Source organism: Aotus nancymaae, unplaced genomic scaffold (assembly GCF_030222135.1).
Source record: "Aotus nancymaae isolate 86718 unplaced genomic scaffold, 86718_ANA_hifiasm-v0.15.2.pri h1tg000059l, whole genome shotgun sequence".
In the NCBI taxonomy this organism is placed as follows: Eukaryota; Metazoa; Chordata; class Mammalia; order Primates; family Aotidae; genus Aotus; species Aotus nancymaae.
In genome coordinates this window covers 52,178,692-52,196,500 of record NW_026988473.1, presented here as the reverse complement: position 1 = coordinate 52,196,500, position 17,809 = coordinate 52,178,692, and the positions used below count along the sequence as shown (strand labels likewise).

At 45.2% G+C, this 17,809-nt stretch overlaps 1 protein-coding gene across 11 annotated transcripts in view; it reads left to right on the top strand.

Moving 5' to 3' along the window:
• Positions 1–17,809, top strand: part of PPFIBP2 (PPFIA binding protein 2) — a 138,865-nt gene that overhangs the window by 110,070 nt on the left and 10,986 nt on the right. For 6 of the 11 annotated variants that reach the window (XR_002479325.2, XM_021675114.2, XM_021675112.2 and 3 more), the window contains 9 exons: positions 944–1,019; positions 2,430–2,533; positions 4,354–4,421; positions 5,948–6,005; positions 7,002–7,043; positions 11,144–11,285; positions 12,445–12,477; positions 12,892–13,033; positions 13,698–13,826. Coding sequence is in view for 10 of the 11 variants with exons in the window: in XM_021675114.2 (XP_021530789.2) it covers positions 944–1,019; positions 2,430–2,533; positions 4,354–4,421; positions 5,948–6,005; positions 7,002–7,043; positions 11,144–11,285; positions 12,445–12,477; positions 12,892–13,033; positions 13,698–13,826 (794 nt within the window). In the remaining variant the exon portion in view is untranslated. The remainder of the gene's footprint in view (positions 1–943; positions 1,020–2,429; positions 2,534–4,353; positions 4,422–5,947; positions 6,006–7,001; positions 7,044–11,143; positions 11,286–12,444; positions 12,478–12,891; positions 13,034–13,697; positions 13,827–17,809) is intronic. The other 5 variants (XM_021675113.2, XM_021675119.2, XM_064365217.1 and 2 more) reach the window with 1 other exon arrangement.

The window sequence follows — 17,809 nt, the reverse complement described above, 5'->3', positions numbered from 1 at the left end:
TGGTAACTGGAAAGTTTGTCTAAATTGAATCTCCTAAAGGCAGATTAGAGCCCTGCCTGTTCATGCTGGTGTGAGGGAAAAAATACTGCTGTGATCGCTGCCAATATCCTAGCTCCTGCTGAAACCCCTAATAAAACAGTCCACCAATCTCCCATGTGCATGATCTGATGATAGAACCATTATAGAGACGTTTGGCAGCATTCAGTGCCTCAGTTTACCCTGCCATCTTATATCCTTCACAACTAATTTCAGCACAGTCATAAAATAGCCACCTCTATAAATAAAGAGTATCTGGCTGGTATAAACATCATCTCTGAGGAGCACAACCCTGCATTTTACAGATGAGGAAACAGACTCAAAGTGCTTAAGTAATTTGTCCCAAGGTCAGATAACTAGTAAATAGCACAGCCAGCTTTCACATCCAAGTTTATCTAGGACCTGTGTGGTCTCCCAAGCCCTTTTCACGGCCTTTGCCTTGAAAGAAACGATCTTCTCTGGGCATTTCCTCTGTAGTATGAGGTATCTCAGACTCCTATGGAACAAATGAGTATATTGGGATAAATATGACTGCTTTATTTTAGTCATTTTTTATGTAGCTCCAGAGGGCAACACTAGGACCAGAAGGCAGATTTCAAGGGCCACTTCAGGAAGGTAGGGAGACAGTGAGTTTCATGCTTCTGAAAATGTTTAAGCCCTGTGAAGGGTTTCACAGATAGTTCTTGTTGACTCACAGCCTTCAGGTAGAGCTGTGAAAGCCTGCAGATGCCTATGAGGCTAACCACTGAAATCCCAGCTCTGTGGAATGGGGCCTGGACACACTTTTCCTTTGATTCCACAGGGGGCTTTCTTCTCCTTATGGCCAGAACATAGCCTGGGTCCCAAAATAAAATCATCTGAGATGCCAGCATACCATTAATCTAAATCTCTGCTTGCATTGTGGCAGGACCGTCGGATAGAGGAGCTTACGGGGCTGTTAAATCAGTACCGGAAAGTAAAGGAGATTGTGATGGTCACTCAAGGTAAGAGCAAAAGCAATCCTACTGTGGTCGCTGAAAGATACTCCACCAGCTGCGTTATTAAATCCAGGGACAGTCCTGCCAGCAGCTGTTTCACCTCTATTTCAGAGAAGACTCCCTACTGGAGAATAGAGCCGTTTAGACTTCTGCATGGTGAGAAATTAGCAGTTGTTGATTTCCAGAAATGTTAGCAAATGGAAGTCAGCTCAGGACCTTCAGTGACTATCCAGATCACCAAGAATATAAAGCCTGTGGATTCCCTACCCTTGGAGGGTCTCTTATGCATCTTCCCAGCATGAAACCTTAGAGGCAGCAAGTGCAGTTAAACTTGGATCAAAAATCAACTCAGTGCCGTCACTGGGGATTAGAGCTTTTCCGCCTCCTAGAAAATCTAAAGCTCCGCAGCTGACTCAGAGGGCCCTCTGGGAGCCTTCCTTGAGTTGTTGGGCCTGAGTTGCTGTAGGAAGTCACAGGACAGAGAGAGCTGCTGTGTTTAATATTTGCTGCCCTGACTGAATGCAACATGCAAGCAGCCTCAGTGTTCTTATGGACATAGTGGTGCATTTGCCAGGCTGCCTTCATTGTTCATGCCATTGACCTGGGTTCCCATCACAGATCCTGAGGAAGTGGCTGTTGTTTCACAGCACAGGGCTGCTTTGAAGGATATTTAGGAACCTCTGATTCTGGCTGAGCTTCTGCCGCTTCTTGGGAAGAAGCCAAGCCTCTGCCAGGATGTAGCTGACTGGTCACTGACCAGGGCCCTCACACACAGCCCTCTTTTTTTTTTTTTTTTTTTTGAGTTGGAGTGTCACTCTGTCACCCAGGTTGGAGTATAGTGGCGCAATCTCAGCTCACTATAACCTCCGCTCCCCCAAGTTCAAGCAATTCTTGTGCCTCAGCCTCCTGAGTAGCTGGGATTACAGGCACCCGCCACCACGCCTCACTGATTTTTGTACCTTTAGTGGAGATGGGGTTTCAACACGTTGGCCAGGCTGGTCTTGAACTCCCGACTTCAAGTGATCCACCCACTTCAACCTCCCAAAGTGCTAGGATTACAGGCGTGAGCCAACACACCTGGCCTCACAGCCCTCTTTAATCCTTTAAGATCATGGGTCAAGTCACTCTCAGGACCTTAATTGCCTATGGCTAAGGAGTAAGAAGTTTGGAGGCAGGGGGTCCATTACCTCTGTTCTGCAGATAAGCTTTGACCTTGAAATGATCCTGATGCCAGCCCTTGCTCAAATGCCCTGAAGAATCTTCAGAATCACACTCTTAATGTCCCTTTATATATTTCTTAGTCCTTCATAATGAAGGAGAAACAATGTTAGAATTTCATGGTACAATTATAGGTTTCTTAACAATTCCCACAGTATGAATTCAACAGTTCACTCTTTTCTGCATTAATGCTTGCAGGGCCTTCAGAGAGAACTCTCTCAATCAATGAGGAAGAACCAGAGGGAGGTTTCAGAAAGTGGAACACTACAAATAAGGGCCCTGAAGAATTATTTAAACAAGAGGTACAGTGTTTCTATCCATGATGTAGGGTTTCAGCAGGTCCTCTGAGCTTGCCCTGAGCTTGTGGGAGGATCTAGTCAGACACATGTCAGGTACATATCTTGACAGGTGAATACTTAATGAAGTGCCCCTCAGGCTGTGATGGGGATAGGGGAGCAAGAGGCTGAGGCTCTGGCCTATGCTCTGGTTGGAAGGCAGCATGGTAGGTACTGGAACTTTCAAGGATAAGAATTCTCGTTTTTAATCAGGCTCTTAGTTTCTTTTTTTTTTTTTTTCCTCTGGAATATAAGCATAGACCAAAGGTGGTGTTTGATTTATCTTCCACTCTTTCGCCAAGGTCTGCAGTCATGCCTGATACCCAGTAGAATTCAACAAAATGTTTGTTGAATGAACAAATGAACGAACATGTCTTGCTCATTGAGAGGAATAACTGCAACCTCTGAAATGCTGCATTCTGGCTTGACAGATACCCCCTATAGCCAGGACACAGATTTTCCTTCTCATCTGTTTCATTTGTGTAAAATCTGGTCCCTGTTGTATGAATCTCTCTGAACTTAGGCTAGATACAAATAAACAAGACCTCAGGTGGAGGAAGGGCTTCAGCCTAGGGTCCAAAAGATTCCTGAAACTCCAGACAATCAAACTGAAAAGGATCTTAGTGACCCACTTCAACCTTTTTAATTAACAGAGGAGCAAAAGATTCATCCAGTGATCCAGTTATTGACTCAGAACAAGCACCCCAGATTGCTGGCAATTACAGAATAGCTGTGTCCAAGACTTACTGGACACCTCCATGTGGTCACTGTGATGAACACTGTACCTGGCAGAATCTGGACTTGAACCCAGGTCTAACCACAAAGCCCAGGCTTTTAAAACTATACTGTAATGCCAGGGCTGTTCTTGTAGTAGACCAAGACGATGCTGGGATCTAGAGAAAAGAGGCAATACTGGAGACACAGGACTGTGTTCTTTCATAACCACCGTTAGCTCAAGGTGGCTCCGCCTGTGATGCCAGGTGCACTACTGAAGGCACAGTGTTGCAGAAGGTACAATACTGAAGACGGACAGGACTGTATTCTTTCATACCATCATTAGCTCATGGTTGCTCCACCTGTGATATTCTTTCCTTTCTTGCCTTAGCCAGTTCTCATTTCTCAAAATTCAGCTCAGCTGTTCTCCTCTCTAAAGCTTTCCCAACTTTCCCACCAGTGAGAGGAAACCCCTCTCTCCCACTATTCCCATATTGTGTTACAGGTGTTGGTGCCATAAGAACATGTTGCATTGTTCTGTTTTCCTGGTTTACTTGTCTGTCTCCCAGATGTGAGGAGTACTTGCTCCAGACTTGACACAGGGCCTGTCAGGGAGTAAATGCTGCTGCTGTTTGTTGGGTAACTGTATCAAATGGGATTCTCTCATTGAAAGCAGCAAAATTTGACTCTGGCTAACCTAAGCCAAAAGGAAAGTTTTTGAAAGAGGATGCAGTGGCTCATGAATTAAAGGAAAAGCTGAAGAACCAAACTCAGAAAGGCAGGAGCAGAAAAAGCCCAGGAACCCAGGTCTCAGGAATCTACTGCTGGGATATAAACATGATCTAAGCTCTAGGGCCCAGGAAGGAGAGGCAAGCTGGCCCAGGTAGACTGATAGGCCTACCATACCCCCTTGGCATCTTGAAAGAGCCGGGCATCTATAGTGATGTGTCCACCATGGCTGTACCCAGGGAGAAAATGTCTCCCTAAAAGGAATCATTCAAAGAAGGGGAAAAGATGGTAGGTGGTCCCCAGACAGACTGTCCTCTACCATGACTCTTCTATCTCTGGTGCAGATGCCTCCGAGATGTAGCTCTCCTACAGTGGGGCCACCTCCATTGCCACAGAAATCACTGGAAACCAGGTAAGAGGCCTGGGCATTTCCTCACAGCCACTGTGCTCTCTGGCCTGCCTTGGGGCTGCCGAAGTGGATGGTGACTGGTCCTGTGTGGTGAGCATGGCCACTGCATCCTAGGTGCACCTGCCCCTCTCTTGTCAGGGCACTTACAAACCAGGCCTACCTCTTTGGGCTACAGAAGGGCTTCTCATCCTTCAGGTTGAGGATGTGGATCATTGTCACTGAGAAAGGACTTGGCCAGGGATTAGAGGTGGCTGCAACTCATCTGTGTCTTACAGTGGCTCCTCAGAGCTGAGAGCATGCCATGATATGTGTTGTTTTTGTCAGCCTCTGCTTTCTGCTCTTGGAGTGTATTTAGCCCTTTGATAATCCAAGTTCTCTGAAGATGGCCATGTCTCCTCATAGCAATTGGTCTAATTGCTTTGGGGATGCTTCACAACAATGGACTAAAAATGGGTTTGCCTCTGGGGTCATTCGACTGCCAGCTGTCTTGTTCCCTCTAAAACAAACCTAAATCTAGTTCCCTATGTCTGCACTTTAGCACACATTTCCAAATTGAGCTCCATGCAAAGGAGATATGGAGGCTTCACTGCCAAGAGCAGGCTGCCTTTCAGGTAAGGTATTGGGGCACATGACCACAAGCATCACAGAAGCTCCCCAGAATGGTGCTGAGTCTCCGGAGCCTGCACTCTGAGTCCACTTTCCAGAAAGCATTTGTTCCTTTGAGCCTTTAGCCCCAGAGGAAAATGGTAATGTTAGAGAAGTTGATCAGCCAATCCTTAGTTTCGGAGAGTAAGAATTGTGGTTTGTGAGTTCACTGAGGGAAAGTCAGCACCAAGGAACTCACACTGGCCAGATTCACAAGAGACTAAGATTTTTCGAAATGCTGATTTATTCGTTGAAACTGAGAAATATGGCTGCCAAGGAGATTTGGCACAAGGTTACCCTTGTGACCACCGTGGCATGGCCTCTTCATGCATTTGGTGCCCTTCTCTGCAAAATAGCCCCTGAGAGAGCCAAATTATTCTAAGCAGACTAGATAGGGCGTGCAGATCCAGAGCAGAGTGTGGAAGGGTCCTAGCAGGTGATCTGGAGCCACAGCTGGCTGGTGTGTTCACCTCCACTCTAAGAAGGCTCAGGTCCCTCCTCCCTGGATTACTCTTAGACTCAGACAAGCCCAGCACCCATGCCTTTCCCCTCTTCTGACTCTGTAGACGTTGGTCTTTTATGACTGCACAATTGTCACCTCGGTGCAGCAGAATTTGAGTGTATTCTGGCTTTTTGTGCAAGAACATTTCATTTGGATTTAAGTAATGCCCTCATGCCCTTACTATCGTTGGACCAATCTGTCCCCCAGGGTGGGCCAGTCTCATTTTGTATGTAAAGGCTGTTATGAGAGGGTATTTTTTTTTTCACGACCTTGAACCTAAGCCTAAGACCACTGGTTAAGCATTTGAAATGTCCTCTGCGTGAGCTATGACATTTACCTCCTTCTCCAGTAATTCTTTCTTTCTTTTGTGTTTTTTTTTCAGGGCTCAGAAAAAGCTCTCTTGTAGTCTAGAAGACTTGAGAAGTGGATCTGTGAATAAGGTCAGCTCATCAACCTACCCTTAAGGATGACTGAGTTACTTTTTTGGGCCTAGCCTAGTACTGGGTTATGGGTAGGTCCTGCTCCCTACGTTGTAGAAGATTTTATAAAGTTGTGGGGAAAACAGGAATTATGTGAACATTTTGAGAAAATTAATCGGGTATGGTCCAAAGCATCTTAGAGGAAGAACAATTCAGGAAATGCTGCCTGGAGTTGATGAGAGATGTTGAGGTAGGCAAAGCTTGGTTAAAGTCTGCTGGGCACTGGCAGGTTTTGGGAAATGGTGGGGAGTAGGAGGAGGTGAGGTCAGAGCCAAGAGACAGATCGAGCCAGGGAAGATCATGACTACTAGTCCTATATTCCTGGGGAACTTGGGAGCATCGTACAGACTTTTTATTGGTGAATTAATGTGAGTAAACGAGATGACCCAGGGAGAAGATGGGGGATTTTTAGGATGTTGGAGAGTGAGCTGTTCTAAGAGTCTGGGAAGATGAGGAGGGTTTTGTGGCTCCTTAGATGGGAGTAGCCCTTGATCATGTGGGTGGACCTCATGCTGCAGGGGACAGTAGCAGGCTCTTGAGCTTGGTCATTAGAGACCGAGGGAGCCTGCCCTGATAGAGACCCTTCAGTGAGCCCATGCTGCATGCCATCTCTTGGTCTCCAATAACATTGGTCAGCCTCCCTGTTGATACAATGGAGAACCATAAAGGCTGAAGTTGGCAGAAGCCCTGGGTTCATTCAGTGGCTCTGCTTTCATGGTCATGTGTCCCTCGGTTGCCATGGCCATGTTGCTGGCAGCTGCCCAGGACATCTGTCCAAGGAGTTGGACAGGGATCTGTGTTTTCTGCCGTGGATGGTGATTACCTGGCGTGAAGACGTGGAGGGAGGGGATGAGCCTTTCAGATTTAAGCAGGCGGGTAGTCCTGAGTTGTTGCTGTTTGTGAATAACAAAAGTCTCTTTTTCTCCACATAAACGAAATCCTCTTGTTACTCCATAGTGTATGGACGGGAACCAGCTCTTCCCGGTGGTAGAGCCCAAGGTACATTGACTTCATACCCTGTTGCCTATTTGTGGTTACACTGTTTGCGAGTATTTTAATTTAGCAAGTCATAGTTTTTGTAGCCTTAAAATGTACTAACTGTAAGGGGGTAAGAGGGGAAAGATCAACTTTTCTCTCCCATTTTATTTTTATGTGCACCCAGCTATTTAACATGCTTTCACTGCCATTATCTGTGGGACAGAATTTATTATTATCACCTCCATTTTACAGGCTCAGAGAAATTAATGTTTAACAAAGTAGACTTAATCCCTGAGAAGGGGATTGCTACGATCTCAGCACACTGTTATCCTTTCTGTGCGGATATGTCATGGTTAAAAAAAAAAAAAACACAAGTGCACACTCAGTCCCACTTTGGTGAACAAGTCATGTTATAAAAATTCCATTAGGACTAATTTTCTTCAGGGAAGCCTGTCGTGGAAGAGGATTAAGCTTTTAGGCCAGTGCACAAATGTTGAGCCCATAAAGAAATGAAGATTCATATAATTAGCATAATTTCAGCCACACCCAACCACCATTTATAACATTATATGGAAAATGTATTGTGAGGTTGATGGCATTTCCCTTCTCTGTCCCCTGCCTCCATGTCCAGATGAAACATGGAGCTTCTCATTGCTTTCTGACTTCTGCCTGAGGGGGTCATTTTATATTTTCACATTCATATGGTAAAATGAGGCATCTCTGCTCCTCTACATCTGCTTAAGAGAAAGATCTTTTCTGCACCTCTGCATCTATATAAGGGGCTTCTCTACACTTCCATATTTGTAGTGGTTGGTGCTTCAAGTAGGCAGCCATTCCTTGGGCCATCTGAACTGTACAGCAAAAGTCTTCTGCCTGCTCCCCTGCCCAGGTGCTCTGGAACACAGACCCTTGAGTCTGGGGTTTGTGTGGTCCCTCTGAACTGAAAGCCTTCTTGTGAGGACAGCTGTTAAATCGCTCAGCAGTACCCCCTCCCACCACAGCTTCACAGAGGTCATTCAAAGGTGTTTCTAAAGCACATCTGTAAGTGACCACCTGCTCCTTTGGAAGCAAGCCCAGCTCACAAGCTCAAGGTTCAAGATCCCAATTTGATTACCAAGAAATATGAGTGGTATGGGACTATCTATAAAGAAAAAAATGCTCCAGATTAAAAGATTAGTTTTGTATGTTTTGCCCATAATCACAATCTTATACAATCTTAGTTATTCAATATGGCCACCCCTCTCCTCTCACCCACATACACCACTGCCCTCCCAGAACCGTTCCACAGGGCCAGAACTGTTCCAGAGCCATCTTTCTGCAGCAGCCATAACTTTTGTGTCTGGCACTTGCTTAAACTGGCTCTTGCTTTCTGTGACTTCATTGTAAGACAGCCTTTGTATTCTTTTCCAGCTCTGTGAGCTTTCCTAAAATGTGCATCTGCTGATCCTCTCTCTTCGTGTCTAGCCTACGGATAAAGTCAGTCTCCCCTACTTCTGACAGCTCTGGAATTTAAGTCCCTCATGCCCTCTCTGACTGCTCTGTTCTCTGGACTGAATATTACCTTCTTATGTGCATGGATCACAAACCTTTCAAGCTGCCGCTTAGTCTACTTAGGATCAGCACTAGTTTCTCCATGTATTCTTTAAGTTGTGCCCTGGACCAGACTGTGATATTCTAGATGTAGTCTGACCAGTGCCTGCTTTGGTAAAAACTGCTCTTCTAGATTGCTGTTTCTTTAGGTCCTGGTATGTGATATTTCCTGAGCTTCTGTTTATCCAGTGTCCACTGTGTGCTAGGCCCTGGGGATATGTTATTTCCTGGCAAACCTGAGGCAGGAATTGTTATTCTCCTTTTAGAAATGACCAAGCAGAGGTCCTGAGAGGTGGAAGAGAAAGAGCTTTGCCTGATTTGGTCTGACTCAAAGCCTAGGCCCTTTCCACTCTGGCATGCTGCTTCTCTGTTCTAATTTAAAGCAGCTGGATAATCAGTTCTACACTACTCTCTTGGCTGGGGCTTCTGTTCCCCCACAGCCAGGAGGATTGTTCTTTATGGAGACAGGAGAAACAGAACTGGAGTTGAGCATCTCTGTTTCCTCTGCATCATGTCTCGACATTGCACCACCTTCTCCATCAGTGAGTCATTTCTTCCCAGCTCTTACTCTTGGCCTGAGTAGAACCCAGAGAGCCCTTTCCATTGTCCTTGATTCCTTTTTGCTGTCTTTCTTACAGGTCTGGGCTGCCTTTTAAACCCCATCCTTGGATTAGGTATCTGTTCTCTTTGCATCTCAGCTCCTCAGGGAGTTCCCTGCTGGCCCACTTGGCTCCTTGGGTGTCTCAGCCCTGCCTTGAGGGATCATGTGTGATGATACAGTCAGAAACCTGTTTTTGAGAGCCCTGCCCTCCTCCCATATGTCCTATGTAAGGTGGAGCTTGGAGTCATGCCCTTCAGGTCTCTAAACTTTTTGAACACTACCTTCTCGTAGTCAGTGGTTCCTGGGTCTGACTGCATTCATATAATCTGAGATGCTTGTCAAAAATACAGACCCGTGGGGTGTGCTTCCAGGAAGACTGAATCAGGGACTGGGCACAGGAGGGATCTGGAAACTCATATTGTTTTACAAGTGCCCCAGGTAATTATGAAGAGCAGCCGGCACGTGAACTACCATTTGGAAACTGTGGGTCTTAACCACATACATGTCTGATCATGTCTAATCTTTAGCTCATGGGTCATCACAGACTTGAAACTCTCATGGCCTTCATCTCTCAAGGTTCTAGTTACTTCTACTCTACCAGCCAGTTCTTTCAGAATTCAGTTTACTCTTCCTGTATCTCTCCTTTCTGAGCTATTTATAGAGAGTTACAGTTAATGTTCAATGAATGAACTGAATCTCAAACAATTTCTAGGACATGCATTTATAAGGAAATTGAATTCAGAAATATATTGGATATTTGGCTTTTAGCTAAATGGAACTTCAAAGGATGTTTCAGTCACAGCAGCTGCCCATAACTGTTCTGACTTGCCAGTTTGAAATCTGTTTTGTCTTTCATATTACTTTTCTTCTGAATCTAATCAGGTGATACACAGTCGATTCCTTTTGGTGACATCGCTTCAATTTCTCTCTTCTTTTATATTCACTTTCACAGTGCATTCCACTGTGTTTCTCTCAGGTTTGCAGATTTAGAGGCCATTATATACCTCTTTGCCGAATAAATGCTATCTTCTCCCTCATTTAATCAGCTTGTTTCTTTGGGACCTTCCCATGGCCAGAGTCCAAGCATGGAGCTGGGTGCACTGAGGCTCTACCTCTAATCCTAAGTTCCTGAAGGAGCTCGTTGCCATGTGGTCCTCTGGCCCATTTCTTGTCATCATCTCCCCCAAGGGTGTGCATATCTTCTTGCTTGCCTTAACATGATGTTTTTCAAGAAACCATTATCACAATATAGATTTTTTTCTTCTGTTACAGATTTAAACTATAATTTCCCTTCTGTAGCATACCTGCTCTCAGGCAAGATCCGTATCATTTGTGCAGTTGGTCAAGCCCTCACAGAGGTCTGCCCTTGCCTGGTCTGAGGAAGGGTCCCAATTAGCAGAAGCACCTCTCTCCTCACCACAGGAAAGCAAATCTGGGAGAAACAGAGAAGCCCAGAGCAGACTGAGCTCAGCCTCCTCTCTTGCAGAATTGTTATTTTACATATGTATGTATGTATGTATGTATGTATGATAAAACATGAGACAGCTTTTATGAGAATGCCACTTTTCATATCCAAAGAGCTTACAGGGTAATTCACAGCTGTTAATTCATCGAGTCTCTGAGCACTAGGCCAGACAGCAAAGGCCACTTTGCAAGACAACTTCACTTCCTGTTAGAGGCAGTTGCAGTCAGCTCTGGATTTGCACTTGACTCTGTCCCTGTCTTACTGTGTGGCCTTGGAAAAGTTTCTTCCTTCCATGGAACTCTATTCCCCTTTGTCAGACTAGCTAAATAATCTTTGAGGGGTCTTTGAGTCACCATATATGAAAAATGGCTCTTGAAAAACAGGGAATTGTTCTGTATCCAAGGATTTCCTAACTGAGGCTAACAGCTAAATAGGTACCTTTCTCTTTCTTTCACTTTCCAATAGGACAGCCCTTTCTTGGCGGAGCACAAATACCCCACTTTACCTGGGAAGCTTTCAGGAGCTACGCCCAATGGAGAAGCTGCCAAATCTCCTGCCACCACCGCCTGCCAGCCTGACGCCACGGGGAGCAGCCTGCTGAGGCTGAGTGAGTGTCCAGCCCTGGTGCTGGTGACCTCTAAGCAGTGTCCTTGGCACTTTGAGTGATTATACAAGATCCTTGCACCTACCACCACAATCCGCAATTGGAGAATGGTGGGGTGGGTGGCTGGAACAAGCTGTACCTTGGGGTGGTCCCACCTCTAGAGGCTCCCCCTGGGTGAACTGTTTTCTACGGTCAGCACTCCACAGTCTCAGCAAACCAGGGTGTGTGTATCCCCTACTTCTTTCCAGCTGCAGTTTTCACCCTCATTTCCTGTCTTCTTCTCTTCCTCCTCTCGAACCCCTTCCTTTCCTTGCTAGCATTGTTTTCCCTCCTCTCAGAGACCCCGTTCTACCCTTCCTGCCCCTCATGCTTCCTTCCTCTGTCATTCTGATCTTCTCTCTCCTGTCTCCACCTTCTTCTCTGCAACTTCCCTATTCCCAGTAGGAGGGTATCATGCACTCCAAGTAGGAGCATTTCCTTAGGCAAATGGAGTCAGTGGCCAATGGGCAAGGGTGTCGGTCTACAGGTATCCTTTCGGTGGGTAAGACCTGAAACCACAGAGGCTTTTGCTGCTTTGCGTTCAAAATAGGCCATCTTTCCCCAGCAGCAGCAGAAGATTCAATGGGCCCAGAAGGGAACATTCTGGTCCTGGCACAGTTCTTCCTGAGGCCCCTCAGCCTCAGCTATTCCCTGAGCTGGCCCATGTGTTGGCTTCATGAAGGCCAGCTCTGCCCTTGGCTGCAGGAACTCCAGATAAGCCCTGGAATGAGTGTGTTTTAGTGACACTCAAATTGGACTCACCATGGCTTCAGATTGTTCTAGTCTGAGCTGAGTGAGCCCAGGCACCTGCACAAGAGTGGCCTGTGGCCTGGAGTTTTCAGCCCCTGCTGCCATCCCTCCCTGTCCCTGAGTGTGGACACCTCAGCCTGTCACAGAGAGGCACCAGGAGCACGTGGTCCCCTCACATGAAACTTCCTCTCAGTCTCAGTCACCACTCACCCTATCCTTCTCCGTGGGATTATTTTTCTTTCTGTTTGAGTTTTTCTCTCTTGCTCGATGACACTCTTTTGTTTATTTCTTTGCTTCCCCATAACTCTGGTGGGCTGGACTTTGGCCTCTCTTGTTTCTTCATGTGGCTTCTCTGCTTCTTGGTTCACTGGAGACCGTGGCCGGAGTGTCAGTGCCCCCGTATTAGGTACTGTACCCATTCCAGGTGAGGTGGAGAGTGAGAATGCCTTTGTTTCCCTACCCTAACCCTCCCCCTCACCAACACTCAGCCAGGGTCCCCCTACTGCCTGCGTGCCTGCATCTCCCTCTGAGGAAAGAGAGCAAGCTCCTTGTTGGAATAATCCACAAATACTTGGACCCCAAAGCCTTAAAATTAAAGACATTAGCTCACCTAGATTTGAAACATTGAGCTCACTAATTTCTCAGCAAGAAAGCCTGGAATCCCCACTAGTCTCTGGGATCTGGTATGGAGTTCTGCCCTGAAGGCAGAGCTGGCCAGATTCTCTGGACTCCCACTGAAGGGGAGGGCCCAGGCTTGGGAGAGAAGGGTTCTGGAGGTCATGCCCTTATGTTCACGTTCATTGCCTTCTTCCAATCTCAGGAGACACAGAAAGTGGCTGGGATGACACTGCTGTGGTCAATGACCTCTCATCCACATCATCGGGCACTGAATCAGGTCCCCAGTCTCCTCTGACACCAGATGGTAAACGGAGTCCCAAAGGCATTAAGAAGTTCTGGGGAAAGTAAGTTGGTGCTGTTGATGATAATTATATTGCTTGGAATTTTTCTTTTTGATTGGGCAAAGAGTCTCTGTAAGCCCCTGGTCCATCAGACATTGAAACAGCAGTCAAATCAGAGTGGTCTCATTTAAAGAGAAGAATCTGAGTTATTTTTCAGCGCCAAGAGAAGGAGAAGTATGAAAGGCACCCATTAAATATATCCAGTTGCCTTTCATGTCATGCATCCTTGCCACACACCCTGAACATAATCTCTGCAGCTTATACTACATGGGCTTTGGGACAGACACAAATAGGACTATATTCTTCCTTCTTAGGAGTCAGTCTGTCTTAAGAAATCTTTGAAAAATCTTTGAAAGCTGAGTGCTTGCTGGCCCAAGTGATCCACTTTGTGACATGAGGCAGAAACTGGGGCCTCCTACAAAGCATCAAACTTTGCTCTGACCTCTATGGCAAGTGACTAAATCCCAGAGGCAGGATTAGAATTGAGGCTTGAGTCTGGCCGAGGAGCTGCGACAGGTTGTGATCCTTGATCTCTGGGAAGGTACTGAGAAGCAGTGCTGCCCAGAGTCGCCGTTCCGGCCTGCATGGCCTTGCAAAAGAGGAAGCACAGTGACTGTAGGCTTTCAGACTCTTCCATGACAGTCTCCATGGATTCTTCTCCATGCAGAATCCGAAGAACTCAGTCAGGAAATTTCAACACAGACGCGCTGGGGATGGCAGAGTTTCGACGAGGTGGGCTCCGGGCAACCGCAGGGCCAAGACTCTCTAGGACCAGAGATTCCAAGGGACAGAAAAGGTAAGGCTCCCTCTAGTCCATCTACAAAAATTCATGTGAAATCCCGGCCAGGGTGGAGCAGGGAGAGGGTTTCTGATTGTCCCACAGCCTCCAGAAGTGGAAGGCAGGAGCCCGTAGTGCAGAGCTTCTCAACTTGTCCATTCAACACGCATGGATGTTGCTCATGCTTACAAGTATGCTGAGGTGAAGACAAGAAGCTCCCTACAGCTGGAGCTGGCTAGGGTAGGAGGTGGGCCCTTGGGCCTCCCTGAGCACCTCAACAGTGCTACACACCTATGATCCATTCTCAGCAGTGGGTTTACACACTGAATTGAGTAGCCTTGGTGCAGCCAGGAAGAGCACAGACTCTGGAACCCCTAGGAATCTCTGCTCAGTCACTTCCTAGCTGTGAGCCCTAAGCTAGGTTATACAGTATCTCTCTATGCCTCCATTTCCTCACTTGTAAAGTAGATGTCACAGACAAGTGTTTTATTAAAAAGTTCTCATGAGGATTACATGAGCTTCTGCATCAGCTGTCTGCCATTCAAGGGTCAACAGCCTCTAGTATATTTGGGAAAGTGAGCCTTGTCTCTTACCCACCTCTGGGTCAGTCATCCACAAAGACTCTGCAGAAAGATGTCAGTGGAGCTGGCCACACCTGCCATTATTTTCCATAATCCTACTGTGCCAAACTTTACTGTAGCATGTTAACTAAAGGGGGTTGCAAAGGGATGGCACTGGAATCAAAGTGGGAAGTTTCATGTGACTTTCCCCATCATACCCTAATACAAAAGCATAGAGAACGTTAAACTTCTCCGGAGGTGTCCCTGGCAGAAACCCTCCAGTTACTAGCTTTACCCACTTTCTTTTGATATCCCTGCTCTGAAAAACAGTATCTCCCTTCAAACCTGCATAGGTGAATCTTTACTCCTGTATTTTGGGGAAACCCCTTTCTGTATTCTCTCTCCAGTCAAGCAGCCCCTACAATACATCACCTCCACCAGAATAATACCTCCTAAGTTCTGAGTTACTCAGCCAAGATCAGTACTCCTGGGGGCTTTCCACAAGATTCGAATGTGGCATTTTATATCTAACCAAAAGGGAAAAAAGGCTTAACTCTCTTCAGTTAGATTCCCATATACCAATACAAAGTACAGGTCATTACTGGATAAGATACATATAATTCAAATATCAGTTCTCAGAAATAATACAGTCTAGATTCCGATTAAGGAAGAAAAGCATTTCCCTAAATGCTTCATATTGTTTGCAGACCTGCATCCCCTGTGAAAGGAGACTTCACTTATGCTGCTCACGGATATGATAATTCACTTTCCTAGCTTGCCAAATGGGTTTCTTGTCTCTGCCAGGTCCTCCTGGTGCATGAGATACGGGACCTTTCCAGATCCATTTATTCTTTGACAAATATCCCCAGGCTCCAGGTGCCTTGAAAAGAAACAATAGAATATATAGACCATTAGCTTTTAGAGGCTAGAGAACCTAAGGGCATAGTCTAAGTCAGAGACTAATTCAGAGCCCTTAGAAAGTGAGCCAGAGAAGGCTTACCTGTATATTCAATAATTAGATATTCCAATTTACCTAGCAATCTTCTCAATGTAGACATTACTGTTGTTTCTGATTTATCTGAACTGAAAAAAAAAATCAAGCTACAGCAAGCTTTAATGATTCATCTTTGTTTTAATTCTGGCTAGTTCTTGAAGGATTGATTCTAGAAGGAGAATCATTGGGACAGGGTATAGAAACTTTTCTAAGACCCCTCAGCATTGTCCCTGGAGTAGAAGTGCATGGTTAGGGAGCCGTCTGTATTCTGCCAGTCACTTTAGGGTATGGGGTAACCAGGGTCAGTAACTTTCTTTGCCAAAGGAAAAAAATTGCAATTCTAGCCACAGGGCTGCTTTGTTCGAATGTCTTTGTGCTTTGTTAACCATAACAGTAGATGATAAAGGGAAGAAGTGTGAAGAGGTCCTGATGAGATTGTTATGTTTATCCTAACAGTGCAAAATGAATTTGCTGGTGGACAAGAAAGGCCTTTACAACTCTTAAGTAGAGGTTTGGTATATGTTAATGTCCTCTGGTAATACTTATAATTTATAGATACTAATATTTAGGTGTAGCTTTAAAACTGTTGCTCGTATTCTTTAGGAAAGGTGCTTTGTTACTGAAAGCCTCCAGCCCCAACCTTTCTTTGTTCAATAAAACAACTTATTTTTTTATATGATCTTTGATAATACTGTGTAGGCCCTCTGTCTCAGATTATGAAAGAACACTTTTTATTGTCTTTCTCCTCCCAGGTAAAGTTTTACCAATTTGCATTCCAATCAGCCGATCTACTGAGTGTATTGCCCTAGGACTCCAGCTTTAAGAGGGGTCCCCAATCTTACCGCTCCCCTGCCCTGGGCCCCATTTTGTTTCCTTTTCCTACATGCAGTCAGTCAGAATCATCATGAATGTAAAGATGCTTAAGCTTCGGGGACCCTCACTTGTATGGAGCCCTTCCAGAGTCCAGAGAGAGTTTGATCATAGTGTAGACAGGGCCAGGTGTTTTGAAAATTTGGCATAAAAAAGGTATTTTAAACACAGCCAGTTTTAAGACGGCTGACTCTTTTTACTCCAACTTTCCCTTGGTCTACACTTTTCCGTATAACAGATGGTGTTAGGGCAGCTGTGAGGGTTTCGGGGTACTTGTTAAGGGGAAGTTAACCTGGGGATCCATGTTGTTTGGGTTTAGGGTAGGGTGGAGTATGTGGGGTATGTGTGTATGTGGTTTACGGACACTGCATGTTTAGTTTAGTTAAGTTTGATTCACTAGCTTTCCCACTGCATAAATGGCTTCCAGGATTACTTCCACTTCCCATTGTGCCGATTTGCTCAGCACTCCATACTCACTGATGAACTGTGTAATTATAAATGTGCCATGTCCTCTCCCCCTCCGATGAGAAGAGCATATTTGATAAATCTCAGCTACATCATTTGAACTGCAATTTTAAAAAACGTTTTGGAATATGTCAGCAAAATAAATGGTTTGGCTATAGATGAAGGGTATCTTCTCTGTCATCTCCAGATTATTTCCTAGAATGTTGAGTGGTGCCCTGGCTGAGGATATGGGAGATGCTGGCACTGAGAGGAGCTGAGGAGGAAGTGCAGAAGCTGGGTCTGATACTGTGCAAGCACCTCAAGGCTTAAGAGGGAGGAGAGGATCACAAAACAAAAAACGGGAAGACTACTGGAGATGAGGATCAGAGCTCTAGGTGGTTTTGAAAAGGTCTATAGGACAGAGGTTTTCAAATTATCATCTCAGAAACACTTATTTTCCCTTTAGAACTGAAATGTTAGGTTCACAAAGACTACGCAAAATATGAAAGTTAAAAAATTTAAGAAAGAACTGAAATGTCCCTCAGATATGTTTGTTTTTCCCACTTCCAAGAAACAAGGAAATGAATGAAATAAAAACCAAATAGAATATAAAACAAAGTGATAAAATGAGCATTGAAATTTGAGAGAAATTATTCTTTCTTGCATTAAAAAATGAATTATAAACAAAAAATCCAGATCATACCAAAAGCAGTAATTTGCTAAGACAAAGAGGCAAGTTTTAAACAAAAGGAATGAATGGCCTCCTAGATTGTTGTTCATATAAGATGAATCATATGAACTCATTGGAAAAAGGTTGAAATTTCTTGCTGAGTTTACATGATATACTGACAGTGGCAAAGATGACATAAACTCATGTACTACCACAAGGTCATAGACAACACATGAGTTAAATGAATATTGTCAAATTCAAAGAATGCTTAAGATTAGCCATAGCATTAGAAAACTTGAATGAGGTGTAGTTTTACAACTCACATATAAGACATTTGACAGAGGCTTTTCTAAATTTAAGTGATTCTAAAAGTGTACATGACATTACCAGTTATAAATTGTGAAGAAAGTCCGGGCGTGGTGACTCACGCCTATAATCCCAGCACTTTAGGAGGCCGAGGCGG